General features: G+C 35.1%; 1 protein-coding gene across 2 annotated transcripts in view; it reads right to left on the minus strand.

Annotated features, from left to right (window-relative positions):
• Positions 1–8,521: 8,521 nt before the first annotated feature.
• The window catches only part of LOC142340894 (uncharacterized), a 38,029-nt gene continuing 28,045 nt past the window's right edge, over positions 8,522–18,505 (minus strand). For both annotated transcript variants that reach the window (XM_075391669.1, XM_075391675.1), the window contains exons 4-7: positions 10,442–11,611; positions 9,945–10,109; positions 9,451–9,580; positions 8,522–9,056 (exon numbers count right to left, since the gene is read on the minus strand). In XM_075391669.1, the coding sequence (XP_075247784.1) occupies positions 8,713–9,056; positions 9,451–9,580; positions 9,945–10,109; positions 10,442–11,611 (1,809 nt within the window). In that variant the 3' untranslated portion in view covers positions 8,522–8,712. The remainder of the gene's footprint in view (positions 9,057–9,450; positions 9,581–9,944; positions 10,110–10,441; positions 11,612–18,505) is intronic.

Genomic DNA, 18,505 nt, shown 5'->3' on the forward strand with positions numbered 1-18,505 from the left:
GTAGGCGACATAGAATCGATTCAACCCTCAGTGATACAAACAATTGTGGATACAGCTACTCGAGTTGAACCGATTCATAACGACTTTCCCTCGCCTATCATAGGACAGGTGTCTCCGATCGACCCCCGTATACGGCCAGCCGATCACAGCACTTCAAATGAACTGATCATTGATGAAGAAGACATGTGAAAACTCTGATACATTAAAACTGATACATTATTAATTATGACTAGCTATGATAACCAGTAAATATATTGTTGATACTATTTAACCTGTGAATAAGTATTATTCTATTCATATTGTTATTAAAATTTTATTTTATGCAATTTTACACTTATACCAGCTCCGGCAAATGATCATCGTGCAATAGGTTTAGTTGAACGACTAATTCGTACAATTAAACAACGCTTGGCATGTATTAAAGACGCACACAAAGAAGTAAATACGTTCACCATTAAAGCAGCATTAAAATCAATTATATACCAGCTTCGCATATGTAAACATAAAACAACTAAGCTTTCGCCATTCGAATCTCACTTCGGGCGTACGGCCAATACACCACTTAGTAATATAAGTACTCAACCCAAATCATCTGACCTAAGTTATGAAAAAATTTTGAATCATTATTTAGATGAAGAAACTGTAACCCCTAACGAATTGCTGCCGGAGGAACATTGGGGAAACAGCCGGAGTGACGACGAAATTGAACGCAATATGTGCAAGGCGACAAAGGATGCAAACAATCGCGAACGGCAAGCAACGGATACTGAATCACGCTTCCTTCGTACCACGCACGCACACCGTCCACTCCCATTGAAAGAACACGCCGTCCAATTAAACATTGCCCGAAAGAAGCACCTTCATAAGAGATCCAAGAAGAATCTGGACGGCTTGTATGAGGTGTTGGCCCCAGGATTGGTAGTCCAAAAGACCGACCAATACACTTCGGTCATTCGCGAGCCGGGTAAGGTGGAAGTGACTGTACGCAATAGCGATATTGCAAAATTTGGTACTCGTGAAGAACGAAAAACCAAATTGACAGACTACATCAACCGCAGAGGACCCCGCACACATGAGAAAACAACGGAAGCTAAGATACTTAGCCATATTAAAGAGTGTACCCGCATCCAGAAAGGAGACAGAAAAATGAAACACAAAAAAAGAGAAACTGGTAGTGGCGTATCCTCGAATAAATCCAACATTGCTCGCGCAATGCTAGTACGCATGCCAAAAGTTCCGGACAATTTCGCTCCACAAGTAATACCCGAAATCCCAGAGGCTGCTCCAGAACAGCCAATTATAACTGCAGAAGTACTTATCGCACCCCCGCACACAAATATTCAGCAAGAAGCACTCGTATCATCTCCTCCAGCTCCAACAACATCTTTAGCCCATACTCTGACACGAACAACCAAACGGACTAGGAAAAGTCCTAAATATTATGGATATGACAAAGAAGATTCAACAGGTGATTCTACTTATTCGTGTCCTCCGAACTTTGCTCCACCCCGTAGGAAGCGTCGAGTAGGCGACATAGAATCGATTCAACCCTCAGTGATACAAACAATTGTGGATACAGCTACTCGAGTTGAACCGATTCATAACGACTTTCCCTCGCCTATCATAGGACAGGTGTCTCCGATCGACCCCCGTATACGGCCAGCCGATCACAGCACTTCAAATGAACTGATCATTGATGAAGAAGACATGTGAAAACTCTGATACATTAAAACTGATACATTATTAATTATGACTAGCTATGATAACCAGTAAATATATTGTTGATACTATTTAACCTGTGAATAAGTATTATTCTATTCATATTGTTATTAAAATTTTATTTTATGCAATTTTAATTTTCTTTGAAGCGGGAGAAATGTCATATATCATAAATTAATTTAGTGCAGTAAACTTATCATACGATGTACTTAATTTAATTAGTGTACCTATTCCTGAGGGGCATGTGCATAAATCATTATTATTTCACATGCTTGTCTGTTGCTACCATTTTCCCACAACGGGAAATTAATGTTCACATTTTATTATGACTTCTGGAATAACAGTTGCTTTATTCTTCATTCTCTTAGTTTGCTTCTCGCGTACAGTTGCCCAATTTAACTTATTCTTCATTAACTGTCTTAACAAATCGAGTAAAGTAAACATTTAGTCCTTACGCGATTCGCTAAGCGGATTCATTTGGAATTTGTGTAAAGCGCATTCGCCGCGCAAGTAGGACATAGAACACAAACACAACTCGCGACTCAAGATCAAGTACGCAATCTCACTCACGTACAACAGAGTCAATACCTAAAAATCAAAAATAAACTTTGAAATCTTGTAGTATCAAAGCCAGAAAACCATAAATTAAGGCTCAAAAACACAAAAAAAAACATTTAGATTGAATAGGAAGAACAGGACGAAGAAGCTTTTTTTCTTTGCTGACACTAAGCTACAAAATCACAAAATAAAAAAAAAGTAGCGATGTTCAATAACCCACAGTTTATTTGAAAAGCAAATACTTTTTAAAGTCAAAATGACCATAGACTTTCGAGTAATGGAAATGGATACATTAATTTAAAACTGTTTAGGAAGCCATTTGGACCTATCAACAGTGAGCTTTGATATGAATTGTTCTGTTCTTTAATTAACATAGAAAAGCTCGAATTTTTTTTAAAAAAAGACCGACTGATTACAATCCGAAGTATTTTTTCGATTATAACAGTCCAAGGTTGGACCAAAACCAGCCCCGCTATTGCTTGTTGTCCTTTTAGAACACCAATTCTGTCGAATTCTTTAGATCTAGATAATTTGTTAGTTAAAAGATCAAAATTAAATGCTGCGTTTTTGATAATCATAGAGTAAAATTATCAAAAACCGTCAAAATTTTGATTCTGGACTACTCTCAATGGAGGTGGAGCTAAAATTAGCTCCCTTTGTAGTTAACATAGATTGTGTTTGTTGTTTTTGGGGTGTGTACTTTCGGCAAAATTAATCAAAGTTGACTAAAAAACTTATTTCGCGCATTTTTTGCTGAAAAAGGATGAATTTTGAAAAATTTAGCCAAAATTTCAGTCAGAAAATTTAAATCAAAATAGTCAACAATGCTTTTTTGTTTCTAAAAATAAAATCAACAGTTCCATTGTTAGCAATTTTTTATAATTTTCAGCAAAATTGACAAAATTTTAAGGCAAATTTGGAAAATGTGAATAAAAACAACGGAAATCCGTCTATTTTTCACATAAGTTAGTTTGTCTGAACTCCAGAGCTCACAAACTTCTAAAACTTTAAAAAGTATTAAGACAACCAAAATATGATTAACAAATCTCTCCTTTTCTGGAATAAGGAATAAGCCGGATTTATATTATGAATAACCTTTTTTAGTATTCTCCGCAGACTCTGACGCTCTAGATTTTTCTTTTTTCCCCTTTTTGTGTGTTGGCGAGACCTGCGCGTGTCTCTAACTGAACCTCCGCTTTAGGTTACTGTTTTTACGACTGTTTCTCACTGCAGTTTTTCCTTTCACAAAATATACTTTTCATGGTTTTTCTCAATTGAGCTCACAACATTTTCTCTCGTCATATCTTTCCGATTTGCTTGGACTACGACGTCTCATGATTTTACGTAAAAAACGTGAAATTCCTTGTTTCACATTTCACTTGTCTAATCTTTATTCTCTAATCTTTTTTCTTTACTTTAGTTGACGGTTTTTGTCTTGGATGAATTGGTTTCTATCTCCGAGCTGCTTTCCGGGGTTTGTCAACCGTCGCCTGAAATTGTCTCAACAAGTTTGCCTGTTCTACATTTGAATACCTGCTGAGTTATCATTTGATAAAGAGGTTAAGAAGGTACGTTTTCCTTTTTCCAATTCTGCAATATATAACACATCGTTTCATTTTGCATTTTTCGTTTAAGCGTTTTTTGTGTGCAAAACCTGTCTTGTGTTCCTGGATGTAGGTAGCCTCGCCGTTTTTCAGGTGTGAATTTTTACATTTTTGTCTGATTCCCAGAAGCTTAAGAGAGTAAACTATCCCGAGTTCAAGATCGTATAGTGTAGCATGACTTACTCCATCCCCGGTGTCCTCTGTAGTGATTGCTTCTAGTCAGTTCGCAACACTATTTTTGGTTCAAAATTTAAAGCCAACTATGTATTTGGCAGTATTAAGAAAATTTGAGGCTGGCAGGTTTTGTTGATAGTTAAGTGATGCGTGAGACCTGTGAGGTTTTGTCCTTCTGCTTTGATGGCTTTGAAATATAAATTTAATTTACCTGCTGTTTTTCGTTTTTAATTGAATTTGTGCTTCATGTTTCTATTTCAGAGAAAATAAGAGATCTTTTTCAATTTAAAAACGTAATGTGATGGAGTATATAGCGCCCACGGTATCATTGGTTAAAAATTCAATGTTGGCGACAATTATGTGCCTCTGCGCTTTTTCTCAAGGTAACAAAAAAATTGTTGTGTGAAAAGTAAGCGATAGTTTGTCTTTTACAATCCAAAGTATTTGGAATTATTGAATTATTATTATGGAAGTATTTGTGCGCTTTTTGTAATGGTCTGTTCACTGTTCACAATTTTTTCGACTTTTTGACGTCAGTGAGAAGTCGAACTTGAGTGGTAATCAATCAGGCTCGATTATTAAAGAGAGCGGAAAACAAGTAGAGTTGAAAGAAATTTTATTATATTACCTTTGAAGTGGAGTGAAAAGTTCGTTTTTGGAAGCGAATTTCTTTTCACGTCAGTCAATGTGACTTCTGTTTTCACACTTTCCTCTCTGGAGCGCTATTAATATGATACATTTTTGTTCTTATTGTGCCTATCTGAGGTTGTTTGAATTCATCACCGGGTTGGTATTGCTTTTTATTATTTTGACGCCTTTTGTTTTCATAAAACATTAGTGAAAATCTGATTTTTTGACCCTTGTTTGTTATATTTCACTTATCTTGTCACATATTATCATTAATAGTATGTCTCATTGGTTGCTAAAGGCGCATAATTAAGCCTATTCATTGTTTGCGATCACGGCTAGTGGTTTTCATGTCGAAGAAACCATTTGTTCTCAAAAATTTTAAGTGAGTTTTTCAGTTTTACAAGTGTTTTTTGTACTCTTTGTTGTCTTTTTATTTGATCGCAATGAACTTGTATCATACGGTGGTAATAGAGATTAATTGATCAATTTAAAAGTTTCTGTTCATAGTTGATCCTTTCTATGGCTTAGTCACTAACTGTTTTTCACAAACTTTTATACCATGTTTTTGTTTTGCAAGATTATTGTTAACTCAGTTGTATTATCTCTTAGTGTCAGAGGTGTCTCTTAATGAGAAGTTTCATCCGTTCATAAGGACGGTTTTGGTGATTGAAATCGAATTAATTGTTCTGTTCACAGTATCTGCTTTGTATGACTTATGCACTGTTCCTTTTACAAAACATTTTTTGATTTTTTGAGTTTTTCTAGAATCTGTTGTGTCTTTTGCTCTTCTGTCTTTTAACGTCCTTAACGACTTATTTTTGCTGGTGAGGTATTTTTTCATGTAAATAATTCCGCAGCTATTGTTATCAATGTTTTTCGTATTACTATAATTGAAAAAGAATTAGCGAGTTTTTAATTTTATTTTAAAATTGGTCATTTTGTTGTTTTTTCATCTATTAGACTCTCCAGGGACAGATTTACTGGGTTGCTCATGAGTACTAACTAAATAAATTTTATTGGAAATTTCAGCTAACATTGCTCAATTTTGTGCATTTGACTCTTCTTTTCAAAAAATGAAAGTAGAATATTTAGGCTTGCAATTTTTTGGTGTCTTTCTTGTTGTCTTACGGCCTAGTCTGAAAATTAGCCGTTGTTAATGGCCTTCAAGTGCCTGGCAATTTCGGTCAATTAAGTGCCTGTAATTATTCGCGAGAAATTTGATTAACTAAGATACCGTTTATTTTCGAAATGCTTAAGTGAATTAGCGAATCTTGCTGTTATTTGTAGTCTTTGTTCCGTTTTTCTTCATTAGAACTGCTAAGTAGATATTTTATGACTTCTATAGTTTTATAGCATGCTGTTGAGGATTCATGCATGTAGTTAGGAGGCTCTTTTTCAACGCCACGACATTACTGACTCTGGAAGATAAGCTGGTTTTGACCTAATTATTTAGTTTATGCCTCTTTTTTTGCTTCGCCTGTCATTGATTCCCACAAGCTTGCTGTTTTGTGTATTCATTATAAAAATAAGTATAGTGAGTTTTTATTATAAGGTGTTGCAATTTTCGGCGATTCTTAGTACACAAATTCTTGGAAAAACAATTTTTCTAATTGATTATAACTTTTATTAATTGTTGCTCAAATACGTTTATGCACTTTGTTGACTGTCTGTTTGGCGTTACTTTAAAAAGTTTAATAGTCAAGTTATTAGTTATTTCCTTTCTCTGGATTGCATTTCAGGACTTGTCATGCTATGTTTTGTTAATTGCATCTCTAGCTGCGGCCTCAGTTTTTTGAATACAAAATTGATCTTGGTTACTTAAATGACGACCCAGATTAAAGCCGATCCAAACTTTTCGCTTATATTGAACTTTGTTTCAGTCAATTGTCAAACTAAATTCTAGTTAAAACTCCGTCTATATTCTGCTCATAACTCTGCACTGGCCGAGACTATTTTTTTCATTGCATGAAATATGTCTGGACAAAGACTTTTCGTGAAAAAGTTTCATGAAGTGACTATACGACAACTTCAGGCAGGTCAACTGACAAAAGTAGTAATAATGATTTGCTCCCTATCGCAGTTAATTAAACTTTTTAGATTTGTTTTAGTATTTATGCCTCCAAAGATTTCATAACTGGAAAAATGATTTGAAAGTTTTTATCTGCAGCGCAACCGGGTCAAAAAAAAATCGGAAGAATATGTAAGATAAGCAGTGAAAAGTTGTTTTTTTTTTCACCACAAACTTCGTACAAAATTTTGCGGTGAAATGCGATAAAATTATAGAATTTCACCGCTAGAGTAAGCAGTGAACTTTATATACTTTATATGTAATTTCAGCACTTAAAACAAATTATCGGCCTTACAAGGGCTCGAACCTCTCAGCTCCTGCATTTCAGTCAATTCTTTTTCACCTATGCCTTTCACTAACTTCTAGATATTTGTTTTGAATTTAAATCAAATTCACTCTGCTTTCTGTAAAACATGCGCGTTGGATTTTTGTAAGATTTGCGAATTGTAGTGGTGGATTCACATATTTTAGCGGAGCGTTGAAATTTGTTGACTTATTATTGCTTATCTGACAAATTAGTCCGCGTTCACCGCTTATCTTACATATTTTATGCGTTGAATGACGGTGACCCTCGACCCGGGCAATGAAAAGATTTGTTTGCAGCTCAGTGATTAGATGCAAAACAAGGAATGTTGACATGTGCTGACTGTAATGTCAATGACCTTGTGGTTTGTCGAACCTACTCGGGGACAAACTTTTAGATAAAGGCAAGATCGAGAACTGCTTTTATTATCGGTTCAAACTCGAGGACAGCAATTTTATTTCGAGCCAAAGTCGAGGACAATTTCTTTTCATAGTAAATATTGGTTGAGGATGGTATTTTCATACCTAATTATGGTCGGGGATGGTTTTTCATAATTTGAGGCCTTGAGTAGAGATATAGAAGCTCAATTTTAAATATCTCGACTTCCGATTTTAGTTGGTTTTTAAATTTTACCAGCCCAAATGAGTTTTAATTAATTGCAGAAAGTTTTTTTTATGTAATTTTTCAATGCAGTGGAATAAATTGTTTAAATTTTTTCTCAATATTTTTCCAATTTCAGTGAAATTGTAATTGTAACTGTACGGTTTCTTCATTTGGTTTGATTATGCGTACGAACTCTGTCGACAGACAAGTAATCTTCTAGATAGTGGTATCTTGTCTCGACGTCTTCAGCCTATTTCTACAAACGATGGATCCATATCAGCTTGGACTAGTTGTTGGGAAAAACCTGTAGCATTTTTATAGGTTTTTGAGGACTAGCCATTTGTATGGTATTATATATTTTTCTTTCTTCAGGCCGGTATTATATATATGTTTTTTTCTTAAGATAAAAGTTGAATAATTCACAGCGTTCTTCTGTCTTTACATTTTTTTTGGAAGGGAGAGCTTGTTTATTTATACTTCTGTAAACAAATATGTTATTTTCGTAACATATTTCATAACATATGTTATGTTTGATTTAAAATCAAACGCTGTTATTGCCTAAATAAACTCAGCTAATAATCACAGTCTGTCTTTGACGCAGAAATTTCACCAGATTTTCAAGCAATAGTTTAATTGGCCGAGTTCTCGCCATTTATCATATCTACAAAAAACTTCACCCTGTTACAACTGGAATCTAAGCAATTAAATCTTTCTGTTCTCATTTTGTTAACTGTTTTGCTGAGCTCTTGCGACAGTTTTTGGATCTACTTAACTTGCCAAAAACTATAGTTTAATAGCTGAAACTATATATAAATCGAATTTTCTCTGTCAGTTTTTTTTACTATAGCCAAATAACAGGTCTTTAAAAATAGAAAATTTGAAGAGTAAATGTAATTCTGGAAGCGTTATATTATGGAATAAGCGCGTGATATATATAAATAAGCATTCTGCAATACACAAAATTAATAATAAATAAAAAATTAATAATCAAAAGCAGTCTCTAATAAACTTATTTGTGCTTAAATGTCATTGAGTTTGTAGTTTACGTATCTTTATATAGCTTCAGAGTTGTTATTGTTTTCTGCATTAAAACTATTGCTCTTCAAGAGTATAGTGAAAAACAGCTGAACAATTTGAGACGTCATTGGAGAATCATCAGGTGAGGTGGATGTGGAGTTTTGGTGGAATTGGTGGAATGTGGAGTGGATTTTGTCAGATAGGGACTTGACCTCGTAGTTGAGTTGTAGGACCTGGCTGAACCTGGTGGGAGGGTTGATTGCACTGCAGGTGACTGATTGTAACTTGGCAACCACTGCATTGTGCAGGTTGTCCAAGTCTTGCTTTGTCTCATCTTGGTTATTAGTGACGTCATCTTCTGATGCAGACGATACACTTTCTAAACAAAAGCATCCCAAATTATAGTAGATTGTCGGAAATAAAAGTATTTAACATTGTTCAGTTTGAAATGGTTGCTCTGTTGATATTTGCCAATTTTTGTTATGTGAAATAACAGTTCGGCTTAAAAATTCTGCTTTAATTAAAGTTATGAAATGTAACTGCTATGAAATGTGACATTTGAAATATTCAAAAAGTATTGACTAAATCAATTGATCAAAATAGAAACGGAAACAAGAGACCCAAAACAGTTCATATGGATACTATCATTCCGCACATTTTATGTGTTTTTCCGCCAACTCATTGACTTGGGGAAAACTTCCTTAAATTTTCACTGTTTTAGCGCAGAAAGCCTTCAATAAAGCAACAATTAGCAGGTATTGTGTTTGACCAACCTATGCTTTTGTGTACGATGTTGACTAGTTTGCACAGTTTCACCTCTGTCCCACTCATCTGAAGCTGAGAGAACTTGTGAGCACACCGCTTCATACTCTCCACTACTACGCTCAAGTTTGGACATGATTGCTAAAACGTATCGAAAGTTTTCTCCCACGAAGCCATTTTTTTTCATTCTCTTTGTAAGCATTCTCTTTAGTATATTCAGAAATTTATTAATTGGTCAGGCATATGCAATTTTTACCAATATGCTATGGTAATACGTCATTTCTTTGAACACAAAAATTCCGCCCGAACTCTTTAGGATCTGTGAAAGTTAAAAATCCAGACTTTTAGTGAGATATCTCGCATCCGTTTTTAAAGCTATTTCAGTGTATGGGAAATTTATTGTTTCAGTCAATAAATTTCAGCAAAAAATTTTGCATTAATAGCATTGCGTTTATAGCGTTGACCAGAATAAGATTGAATTATATTGATTAAATGCTACACTAACCACAAGAAGGTCGGTTAGTTTGGGGTTGTGAGCGAGGGCCACTAATCTGTCCACAACTGAGGGTTCCTGAATAGCGCAGAAAGTCATTGTTTCAATCCAAGATGCTTCTCCAAATGACGAAAAGGAACAGTCCTCGAACTCTGGGAATTTGCTAATCCATTCATTCTAAACATAAACAATAAAATCCTAATTTGAACGAACAATGTTGTTTAGAATTTAATACATAATTTATGATTCACATCAAAACGCATCTATCACTTAAATTGACAAGTGTATACTTCTACCTAAATCATGAACGCTCATATTTATTGTTCCAATCCTTCGATAGCATTGTATCACCGATTTCACCCAACTAAGTTGACATTTTTTTCTATCAAAATGATTCGATTATGATCAAATCTGGTCGTTGTAAGTCTGATAGAGTGAACTAGCAGCTCGGTTTTTGATCACTATTTCACCTTGAGAGTTAGTTCAGTTCTGCTTTGTTTATTACATACCTGCAGTTTCACAATCAAGTTGAGAACACTGCTGAGCTCTGGGAATCCGATTTCGGCTGACTGAATCTTCTCAAAAACGCTCATCAATTTCTGGGACAATTCCTGGAATAAAAGCAAGTCTGGAACCAACTCCATATTATCAAACGCATTTTCGTGTTTGGCTATCTTGTGCTCGTTTGCAACTGGGGAAAATTTTCCACCTGTTGAAGTCGGCGATGTTTTGTCGTCTGCATTGGGGGTAATTTCAGTTATCCTCGGGTCACTGTCGTCAAGTTCCAGACGTGCTCGTTTGCTGACGGGTGGTTGTGCGAAGCTGTGCAAATGGTTACTGAATGTAGCTGCAGCTGCTGTGCTGTTTTGTTGTGCGGTCGATGCGAGGAATGACGGGAGTTGTGGAAGTGGTGGCAGGATTGAGGGTAGCCCTCTAGCGGCAGAATTGGGAAACAGTGACTGGTAGTTGTAGAAGTTTCTGGCCAATGATGTTGAAGCGAGTAAGCTGTGCCAATTAGCGGCAGTTGCGGCGTTCGAGTTGTAGAATAGGTTGTTTGTGTTTCTCAGGTGGTTGTGCATATTAAGGGTCGCGGCAGCGGCGGGATTTGTAAAGTTAAAAGACTGTACAGAATCGGAGGCTGGATTTGGAATTCTGGGAAAAGACGGGAATCCCGAAGGTGGAAAGAGTCCGTTGAACCCAAAGGGCGCCGAAGTGCTGTTAGCGAGAGTGATGTTTGTCCCAATAGACGTTGGCATTTGAGGAGACAAAAGATTACTGGTCAATTGCTGGTGTTCGTGTGACGGAACAGAAGGAAAAGCTCCGTTATCGAGTTCAGTCCGCGTGGGTGATATTTCAATTTGAGTCCTCTTCAAAAGAGACGAATTGTGACTTTCAGCTACTGGAGACAACTTGACTTTGTGACTCGAAGCAATTTGTGACTCCTGGCTACTATTTTGCTGTTGTGTCTGTTCTTGTCGTGGGTTGTTGTTGTTATTATTGTTGTTTACTTGTTGTGAGGATGTTGCGATGGGACTGTCAGTTGTGCTGCTGGCGGGAGAAGGGGGTTGGGTGCCGGAGGATGTAGTTGTAGATGCCGAGGGTGGTGTCGGTGGGCAATCCCAATCCTTGTCCAGGAATGCCTCTCCAGTCATGATTCGCATTATTTCCTTTTCACTCAGCTAAAAGGAAAAGAAAACAATAATCTTTGGATATATTGTTACAATAAAAACATTCTAATTTTAATACTGATCATTTACACTTTTGCTTATACAAAAATTTGATAACATCGAAATCATTAGCACGGTGAATTCAAATTGTACTGAAAGTAGCTGCGCTTGTAGGTTAGCTTTTGTTTATTATTGGAAGTTTTTTTCCAATTTCTTCAAAGCTCGTCTTTGTAAACATAAATTCCAAACAAAATCTTTAACTTTTGCCTCACTAGTTTAGGTTTGGTTTCTACAATCAGTGGTCAAGTTTGAAGGAAACTCAGATTGAAATCAGCTTAAAACAACAACTTTTATACGAATTGACAAGTTCTTTAAATTTAAACATAGTTTCTGTGGTTGCAGAGAAAGTTGAATGCGGTTGTCTGTTTAAACTTGCACTTGGGAATTGGGACTTGAAGGAGGGAAAAGAGGGGGGATTTAATTGCCGGGTGTCCCCATTGACACATTTACGATGGACTACCGGACACTTATTGAGAGGGGGCCAATATACTGAGATAGAGCGGTCCAAGTTATTTGGTGAGGGATAAGTAAGACTATTAAAACACAGTACTATTAAAACATAGTTAGTTATTATTATTATGATTACTATTAACATTAATACGCATTTCTAGCTCAAAGTGGACTGCTGGTATCAGAGAGGTTTAAAAGACGGGTGTTTAAGGAATGGGTGGGGAGGGGGCGAAGGCTGTTGGTTGGTATGTTATTTTGAGGATTGACAGTGCTTTATAGAGAATATATATATATGGTTTGATTTTGCTGGTACATTAAAGCTAGATCGGGTGTAGTGTGGTGGTAGTGGTGGTTGGGTTCTGGGTACCGTTTGAGGCTGTCATTTGTGTTGATTGACTGGGCTGTTATGACAGATTGGGACAAATGTTTCAACGTGAACGCAGACTGAACAACTGCGAACTCCAAGTGCGCCTTGGACCACTCTCATGAATGTTAATAATGACCTCGCGGCTGGCTCACCGAAACAAAAACAACCCACCCCGCCACAAAGCACCAAAACTACTTACTTACTAACCATTACACTGCCACCACTACCCTTTCCATAACTAGTCACTAGTTATAACTTAACAGAATGCTCTCCTTAGCCTACACCCCATTTATTTAAATCCGCGAACGTTAGTCATGCAAATTTCTAAACTCTGCATTAGAATTATAAAGGTCTTTCATAAACAACTTTGTTTAAATAGAAATGGAATCTTGGTACAACAGAAACGGTTGTTTTTTTTCGCTGCTAGATAATGAGCTGCTAGATGAGTTTTTGGTCGGTTATTTTGGTAATAGTATATTATAGCATCTCGTACTTTTTCTTAGTTTATTTTATCGAGGACATTTTAGGCTTAAAAGAGTATTGGTATAGTTGGTTGTTTGTGGATAGGATTGAAAGGGATTTGAATTGAGAAGTACGGAGATTTATTTCGATAACCAGCAGAAGTATCCAAGACCCCGCAGACACAATCGAGACTCAATTAACCAAAAATGCTGTCTCTCATTTGCTAAATATCAAAACTGCCTCTTTCTTTAACGTCCCAGCCCCCCTCAATCAATCAAACAACACACCTGACAATCACACGCCAAACTCAACTAACTTGTGCTGGCTATAACTAACTAACAGCTTATAACTAACTAACTAACTAACTACCTTTCATTCAGCAGCTTAAATCGTTATTTTCGCAGCCTTGCAGTTGATACTTATTCTATGTTGTCTCTCAAAACTCAAACCAAATTCTTCCTGTGACATCTTTCAATTTAATTCTGTCTCCAAAACCACATTTTGAAGGAAACGTAGCCAACATAAATGGCGTCTCACAAAATCTGTGCAAACTATTTGAAAAATTTAAATTAAAAGATTAATTGTAGTTTTATTTGCCAAAACCATAGAAGCGTATTACAGCTTAAAGTATAAAGAATCAAACATTAAATTTTGCGATCATAAATGCATACCAACCAATAGATCAACCTATGTTCTAAAAGGGATTTGTAAAGAATTTCGTACAGCAATTTAAAGAAGTATCAAATAAACGTCACTGATCGTATTAAAATACAAACTATCTTGAATAAAAAGAGACGAAGTTCAAATATAAGAGCATCAGTAAACTTGATTTGTTTTCAAGTAAACTTAAAGAACTGTTCACACTGGCTTACGGCAGAGCTGGCTCGAGATGAGAGTTTTCAAGTTTAACCTTGCTAATCAAATTGGTTATATATGCAATCACACAGCAATATATTACACAAATCATCTTTGTTAAAAAGAAATATAGCTTAAGTAACGTAGTTTTAAAAACTATTTACAACCATTTTCCGAAGACTTTTAGTTCTAAAAATAAGCATCGCTGATTTTTTCGACGTTTCAGAACAAGTAAAATTTGTCTTTTCCGCCCGTATACTTGTTATTCTTATTTTTTTTTTCCTGTGTGAAAATATTGCTATTGTCATTTATTTAAAAAAAACAAAGTTTCGGCGAAGACATTCTTCGTATTCTTAGCGTAGACATTGGTTGTGCTTGCCAAGTACTTAAGCAGAGAGGATGCCAAGTTTTGTGCAGTTGACATAAATTAAGCCGCACCTTGCTTGTAACTGCTAATTTTCGTGAGCTTTTGATCGTAGGTTTAAGTCGGGAAACTTTCCAGAAACTTTCCAACTATTGTACCAAGTTGATTCAACCAGCAAAACTTCAGCAAATGTTGACAAAATTTAAAGAAATGGGCCCAGTTACGACAAATTTTTACAAATCAATCATTCTCTGGATATATTGCATTGTTCGATAAACTTAAGATCAAATATAGTACAATTTGCGAAAGAAAACGTCATCATGATCTGTGCTACCAGCAAATCCATCTATAATTAGCGATATCACCAGAAGAGACACCCAACCTGCCATCTGTGGTAAAATTAGTTCAAGAAAAAATTTAAATGTCGGCCTTGTTCGAAAAAATGGTCACTCAAATCTCACGCGTTTGTCAGTGAAAATTAACTGTAATGGCAGCATAAAAAGACCAACCCAAAAAATTTTACTATGCGAGCTCAATATCAAGGAAAAAATGAGAACAAAAAGATCATGAGTAGCAAAAACAATATGCGCTTTGTAAAGATTTGAAAACTTGTTCTACATTGCGGATTTTTGCTTGCTTTACTAACTGAGTTATAATTTCAAGCTCACTAATCTCATGATTACACCTTACTTAGTAGGACCAACAACCTACATGGGTACTTGTTTCAAGTTTTTCAATTTTCCTAATGATTTTGAAAGAATTAGGAGAAATAAATCTCCAGAGAAAAGGACTAGGATTTTTTAAAGTTTTTTTAAATTTTTTTTTTATTTCTAGAAGTTTTTTTAAAGAAACCGCCTACATACAGATTACTTTACGAAATGAGCCTTATCATGCTTTAAAGCAATAAATGTCTTTCAACTATCTGCTGCAAAATTATAAACAATTGGATATTTTTGTCAGAAGAAAATACTGTCGAGGAAAAACTTAAAAAGAGTACGTAATAGAATGAAAAGCATAATGGGCATATACCGGTACCGAATTTTTATCCGTTCTTATTACCAGATTTTACCCGTTCTTATTACCAGGTTTCACAATTCCTATTTTAATACATTGTGCGTGTGAAACACTTACAAACTTTGCGGATGGAAAAGCGGTGCCCTGTATGGAAATTCCAGTCAGTGTCTTTCACTTATAAACTGGAATTTGACGAGTGAAAACTATTTTCCATCGCAAAAAGAGTTTGACAGAAGCGCATTCCACAAAGAATTGTGCGGCAGATTAATTTCAGTATAATCCCTCATTTTCGTAATCTTAAAAACATTAAATCAAAAAGTTTAGCCACAAAAGGATTAAAATTGTGTGAAATTCCCTTACAGCCGAACGCAACTACATTTCAAATTTATTTGATCCTATTTCTCATTTTAAGGTTTTTAATTGCTTTGCGGAAACCATTTTCACAAAATTTAAGCGCGTTCCGTATTGAAGGGAAATTGGCACCGGAAAGTGTTTTGCATCTTACTCAAATTGATGTTAAATCAAACTATAGTGATTCAATATTTTTCGAAAGTAAGAATCAAGGCATCAACGCAACCTGTAGACGACTTCGTTTTTCTTTGTTTCCTGAGTTCTGTTTGTTTCATTGTTTCGAATAACTAGATGATCGAAGTTATTATGCTCGTAGGTTTTTCAACTGAGTTCATTAGTTTTTTTCCACTTGTTTTTTAACGACTTAGATGCTAAAATGAGATATTAGCATTTAACAGTGTTGGATTGTGGTGACTTTTTGTAGTTTGTTTTGCGTTTTGATATATAATAATTAAGTATTAAGTTGTAAATTGTACAGTGACAAAAGAGGTGACCTTATTAGGTTTATGTGGCTTGTTCATGTCAGACTTGTTTTCCACTCTCTTTGTTTAAACAACTTGACAGCCTCGCCGTTCCAATTACACCGTTTGAAGTTTGATAACTTTCTCCGTTTGATCACGCAGCTATTATCAAGTCAAAGCAATAACCATCCCACCACTATACATCTATCTCGCTACTACACATGAACACATCCTTTTTCACACTTGTGACTTCTGATCACCATTTTTTCATTCACTTTTCTGTTATACTCACATTCTGCTCAGCACTTTTCAGCTTCGGTTTATGTTTGTTTGTTTTGCTCTTGAAGTAGTAAAAATAAACCTATAAAATATGCTTATCAATTACTGACAAATACAAATGCAAAATGCAGCTAAACTGAATAGTTTTTAACAACTTCTCGTGAACGTTGTATAGAAAGCAAATACGCAACTCTGTTAATCTTAGAGTTAAAAATATTAACTGATACAAAAAATGGTTAAAAAAATATACTGGAAGACTCCGGAACCTACTCGAGGTAGATATTAACTTAGGCCCCAGCCCTACTTTATAACACTAACCATTGGGAAACAATAACAGATTAAAATTAACATGAAAAAGCCAAATCTGATAACAAACTGACAAAATATTTTAATTGTCTTCTTAAGTTGCAACTCCGAAGCAACTATTGGCAGAAGAACGTGCAATAGAAATAAATATCATCCAACAATCTACTACCAACTGATAGAAAAAACAACAGAAACAGTATACAGAGAAAACGGAGAAAAGGGAAGCAAAAATAGGGAAGATCGCATTTTTTGACAAATAACTACAAAATGGTAACGCAGTACTTCACAAAATATGTTATAGAAAACGCTTTAAAAATTCTCCCAATCGAACAGTGATGCAACCAATTCTTTTCAGAGACATACTTAACAACAACTAAAAAGAAACCACAAAACACCTGAATTGAAACAAACGTGTATCATTTGTTTCGGTATTACCTGAAGAAAATCACCAGATGAAATCCGAGAGAAACGTTTGCAAGAAGTTTAAAATAAAAAGATATAGGCAAAAAAGTTTAAAACACGAAAATAGGCAGATATAAAGATAATCAAAAGGAGTAGAAAAATGCAGATCAACCACAAAAACTCGACAGCTTCTGTAAAAAAAACGAACAATACAAGAACAAACTGCAAATAAAGCTGCTCAAAATTGCATCCAAAGGATCTTTAAACCTTCAAGCTGAAACAAAACAATGAAAAAGTACTACTACTAGCTTAGATAAGAGGAAAAAATCAACTTTGATCAAAAACGTTAGATTTAGATGGCCATAGGTGGTTAAACAAATCGCTACCTTATCGGAAAATTTTTAACACCTAATTTTCTCGATCTCTCTCACAAAGATGCATGAACAAAAGTCCAATCTAATTTTTCTCTGAATTTTTTTTTAATTCAGCAAATCGGCCAAAAAATTAATTTCAAGGGCGCCATCAAAATTTCTCCAAAAAAACTGTAAAAAAAGAATTAACAGATTTAAAAAAAGCCGAAACTATTTCAGAAGCCACTCAGAGCAGCTGAACTTTACAGAAAATCCTATTTGCAGCCCAAACAACTACTTTCTGTCTTAACACAGCATTTTTTGCATCAGTAGATTTGATCACAAAATTTGGTACAACGTTGTCATAATGCAAAAGATGTGTAAGTCACAATTTGAATAAAAAACCAGCTGTGATTTTAATACTGCAAAATTTCATTTTATTAAAGCATTTGATAACTTTCAGAAAAGACCAAAATTCGTAGAATAGTCATATACTGACAGGCTCAAAAAACTTCAGGGCTAAAATTGTCTTGAGTTAATTGATGAATTGATGGTACGAGCTTAAAATTTCTAGAATTTCAAAAGCAACACTGCGCGAAAAAACATTTATTGTGAAATCACAAGGCAGATATTAAAAATAGAATCCAAATTGATGTTTCCACAACTAAGTAAACTGTAATTAATGACTCATGAAAAAAGTGTTACCGCAGTCGAGAGAAGAGTTAGATGTACTTCTCTTGTTGGAAATTTTCAAGACGAAATGGGTGCATTCAATTGCAAAAGTTAAATTAATACTGATAAATACCAAAAACGCAAAAAAAAACAGAAACATAAAATCGTTTAATGTTAAAACTGAGGCAGAAAAACTATTCGCAGAAAATAACAGCCATTCAAAAGTTGTGACCGGATTTCCAGTAAAATCTGCATTAAATTAAATGCAACAAAACACGTGAGAAAAATTGCAGTAAAAGCACCTCAGAAATCAGCTAAAATCATTTACTCTTTTCATTGAGATGAAGGTAGAGCAAAAAATGCAGGTCTCAGCAGAATGCTAGACGGATACATGTTAGAATCTGGAGAACTTGAATACATTGTACAACTGCACAAACGAAAGGAATCCTAGAATTTTTAAAGTAAAAACAAAATCAGAAAAATTGAAGTAGAAAAAAAATAAGAAAAATTGAA

This window comes from Convolutriloba macropyga, chromosome 1, assembly GCF_964194025.1.
Source record: "Convolutriloba macropyga chromosome 1, txConMacr16.3, whole genome shotgun sequence".
Lineage (NCBI taxonomy): Eukaryota > Metazoa > Xenacoelomorpha > Acoela > Convolutidae > Convolutriloba > Convolutriloba macropyga.